The sequence below is a fragment of the Limulus polyphemus genome, unplaced genomic scaffold (assembly GCF_000517525.1).
Source record: "Limulus polyphemus unplaced genomic scaffold, Limulus_polyphemus-2.1.2 Scaffold6825, whole genome shotgun sequence".
Taxonomy (NCBI): Eukaryota; Metazoa; Arthropoda; class Merostomata; order Xiphosura; family Limulidae; genus Limulus; species Limulus polyphemus.
In genome coordinates, this window is record NW_013672435.1 from 46,219 (window position 1) to 49,683 (window position 3,465).

The 3,465-nt window shown below is 31.7% G+C and overlaps 1 protein-coding gene across 1 annotated transcript in view; it reads left to right on the forward strand.

Moving 5' to 3' along the window:
- The window catches only part of LOC111089626, a gene marked incomplete at its 3' end in the record, with an annotated part of 31,149 nt that extends 28,057 nt beyond the window's left edge, over nucleotides 1–3,092 (forward strand). The window contains exon 6 of the mRNA XM_022402483.1: nucleotides 2,988–3,092. Within this exon, the coding sequence (XP_022258191.1) occupies nucleotides 2,988–3,092 (105 nt within the window). The remainder of the gene's footprint in view (nucleotides 1–2,987) is intronic.
- Between the last annotated feature and the right edge of the window lie 373 nt (nucleotides 3,093–3,465).

Here is a 3,465-nt window from a genome sequence, read left to right on the forward strand (position 1 = left end):
TCCCTAAGACTTTAGCCACTTAGGAAGGTGACTGCTCTTTTCCAATTTTACCTATCTCTCTTCCTTCTACTTCTACTTTGGCTGTTTTTTATCACTTACGTTTTATTTGACCAAATTTTTAGGGTCAAAGTTTTTAAGAAACAGTGACAATCCTTCATACGGTATTTACACAAATGTGTCATCATATCTAGAAATTAATACTTTTACATCTACCATACCAGAAGGGGGGGGATCCATTAAAACATTTTTCAACTCCCGCCGGACAGTAGGACATAAAATATGCTGTGACAGCTTTTCAGAATAAACACATCTTATCATAACACACTATCATATAGAATACATTAATAAGCACATCTTATCATAACACACTATCATATAGAATACATTAATAAGCACATTTTATCATAACACACTATCATATAGAATACATTAATAAGCGCATCTTATCATAACACACTATTATATAGAATACATTAATAAGCGCATCTTATCATAACACACTAATGTATTAAATACGTTAATAAACACATCTTATCATAACACACTAACACATAAAATACGTTAATAAGCACATCTTATCATAGCACACTAGCACATAAAATATATTAATAAACATATCTTATCATAACACAGTAACATATAAAATACGTTAATAAACACATCTTATCATACACACTAAATTATAAAATACGTTACTAAACACATCTTAATATAGCACACTAACTTATAAAATACGTTAACAAGCACATCGTAAGATAAAACACTAACAGGTATGATACACTAAAACGTAGAATACTTTAATAAATATATCTTAACAAAATACATTTTAAGTTTCTTAACAATAAACATATCTTACGATAAGACACCAACACATCTCAGTTTTATAACCAACAATACGGGTTCTTTGTCTGGGGGGTATGAACTTAAATAAACGTGGGGGTGGATGCTATGATAAATGACATAAAAATCCTAACTTTCAAACAATGTATTTATAACATTACATATTATTACAGTATTCATCATTACCTCACCCAAAGTTTTGTATAAGCTTTAAGAAATCAATATGTATATACTTAAAACATGGTATAAACTGTGTGATGGTCAGGGTGACTTTGTAGGAAGAGGTAGTGAGGGTGCTTTCAGTTACCACTTTCAAAAACCAGCTCTTAATGTTTAATTGACGGTCACTGGCCGTAGAAGCGTCCTAGAAAGTAGGAAGTGGGTATAACTCAAGAAAAGGCTTTTCATATCAGCCTTATGATGGCTGTTGGAGTAGAAACTTCAGTTGTCTTTATATGTTATTGCAACAGTGGCGGCCAGTTGTTTTCATTCCATTCCTCCGTAGAGAGTATTAGTACACTCTTTGATATCCATAAGACATTTGTGTGCCTTCCCCACACTATGTGTGTGTGTTGTTTAATAGAAAATTAATGTTTTGTTTTTGGTGTAAGGACCGTGGCACCATCAACGAATGTAGTTAACTTACGTCAAATATAATAAATGTTCAATAACAGAATCACTAACATGTCCATTGTTCCAAGTTATCGTTCCACAAGGTTTGGTTGAGATTCACCCAGCGACCTAGAAGTAGTTAGATAACGGACAAACAGACAGACACCTCGGTTTTTGTGCTTCGTATATATAAGTATGCTTTTTTAAAAAAATGGGATATTTGTTTTTCAATTAGGGATACAAAACTGTCAATAAAGCAACATTAGTCCTAAAGATCGATTGAACTATGGTAATGAAGCCACTCTGTAACATACTTTTACAAACTGTCAGCATTAGTCCTAAAGATCGATTAAACTATGGTAATGAAGCCACTGTGTAACATACTTCATTAGTCCTAAAGATCGATTAAACTATGGTAATGAAGCCACTGTGTAACATACTTTTGAATGTTTCTCATTAGTTTATCATATTTTACTGGCTATATATATATTTAATATACGTTGTTTCTGGTTTATATTACATCTTGTGTAACACTCTGGTACTCTGGCTATATATATACCATATTAGTTTCTGGCTTATATTACATCTTGTGTAACACTCTGATACTCTGGCTATATATATACCATATTAGTTTCTGGTTTATATTACATCTTGTGTAAAACTCTGGTACTCTGGCTACATATACCATATTAGTTTCTGGTTTATATTACTTATTATGTAACACTCTGGTACTCTGGCTATATATATACCATATTAGTTTCTGGCTTATATTACTTATTATGTAAAACTCTGGTACTCTGGCTATAGATACCATATTAGTTTCTGGTTTTTATTACATCTTGTGTAACACTCTGGTACTCTGGCTATATATATACCATATTAGTTTCTTGTTTATATTACATCTTGTGTAAAACTCTGATACTCTGGCTATAGTTACCATATTAGTTTCTGGCTTATATTACTTATTATGTAAAACTCTGGTACTCTGGCTATAGTTACCATATTAGTTTCTGGTTTATATTACATCTTGTGTAAAACTCTGGTACTCTGGCTATATATATATATACCATATTAGTTTCTGGCTTATATTACTTATTATGTAAAACTCTGGTGCTCTGGCTACATATACCATATTAGTTTCTTGTTTATATTACATCTTGTGTAACACTCTGATACTCTGGCTATATATATATATCATATTAGTTTCTGGCTTATATTACTTATTATGTAAAACTCTGGTACTCTGGCTATAGATACAATATTAGTTTCTGGTTTTTATTACATCTTGTGTAAAACTCTGGTACTCTGGCTACATATACCATATTAGTTTCTTGTTTATATTACATCTTGTGTAACACTCTGGTACTCTGACTATAGATACAATATTAGTTTCTGGTTTTTATTACATCTTGTGTATTCTATTCTATAAAACATGCAACTGTAATTGCTATTTATTCTATAAAAACATGTAAGTGTAAGTGCTATTTTATTCTATTAAACATATAAGTGCTTCTTATTTTGTATTTTTTCCACAGATGCCTGTCACTTACTCGAACATCTTGCTAGAAGAGAAGATGAAGAACAGGATGTTCGACTTCTGGCCGAAGAAAATTATAGAGTATTAGATCATGCTATGAAACGTTAGTGTAATTAAATCAACATTTACTTTTTCTCTCTCGTTTTTAACAGTAACTTTGGTACAAATTCTTCCAAGGGATTTAAAAGTTACATAACATGAAAAATCAGAAGAATAATGTTAAACTTGGTCAGAATGGTTACTAGAGGCTGGTGTTTGGGTAAAGTGTGATGATGTTATGGGTCATTAATCACACGAAACGTTCAGATTAGTTAGATTAGGTAGTTAAAGAGATATGTCACGTGCAGTAGAAACGAATAACCATGGTTAGGAAAATAAATATTTACATTTTCATATCAAACCCTGGCTGGTCCACAGGATCAGATATAACACCCATGTTCTGTTACTGACGTGGCTGGTCCACAGGATCAGATATA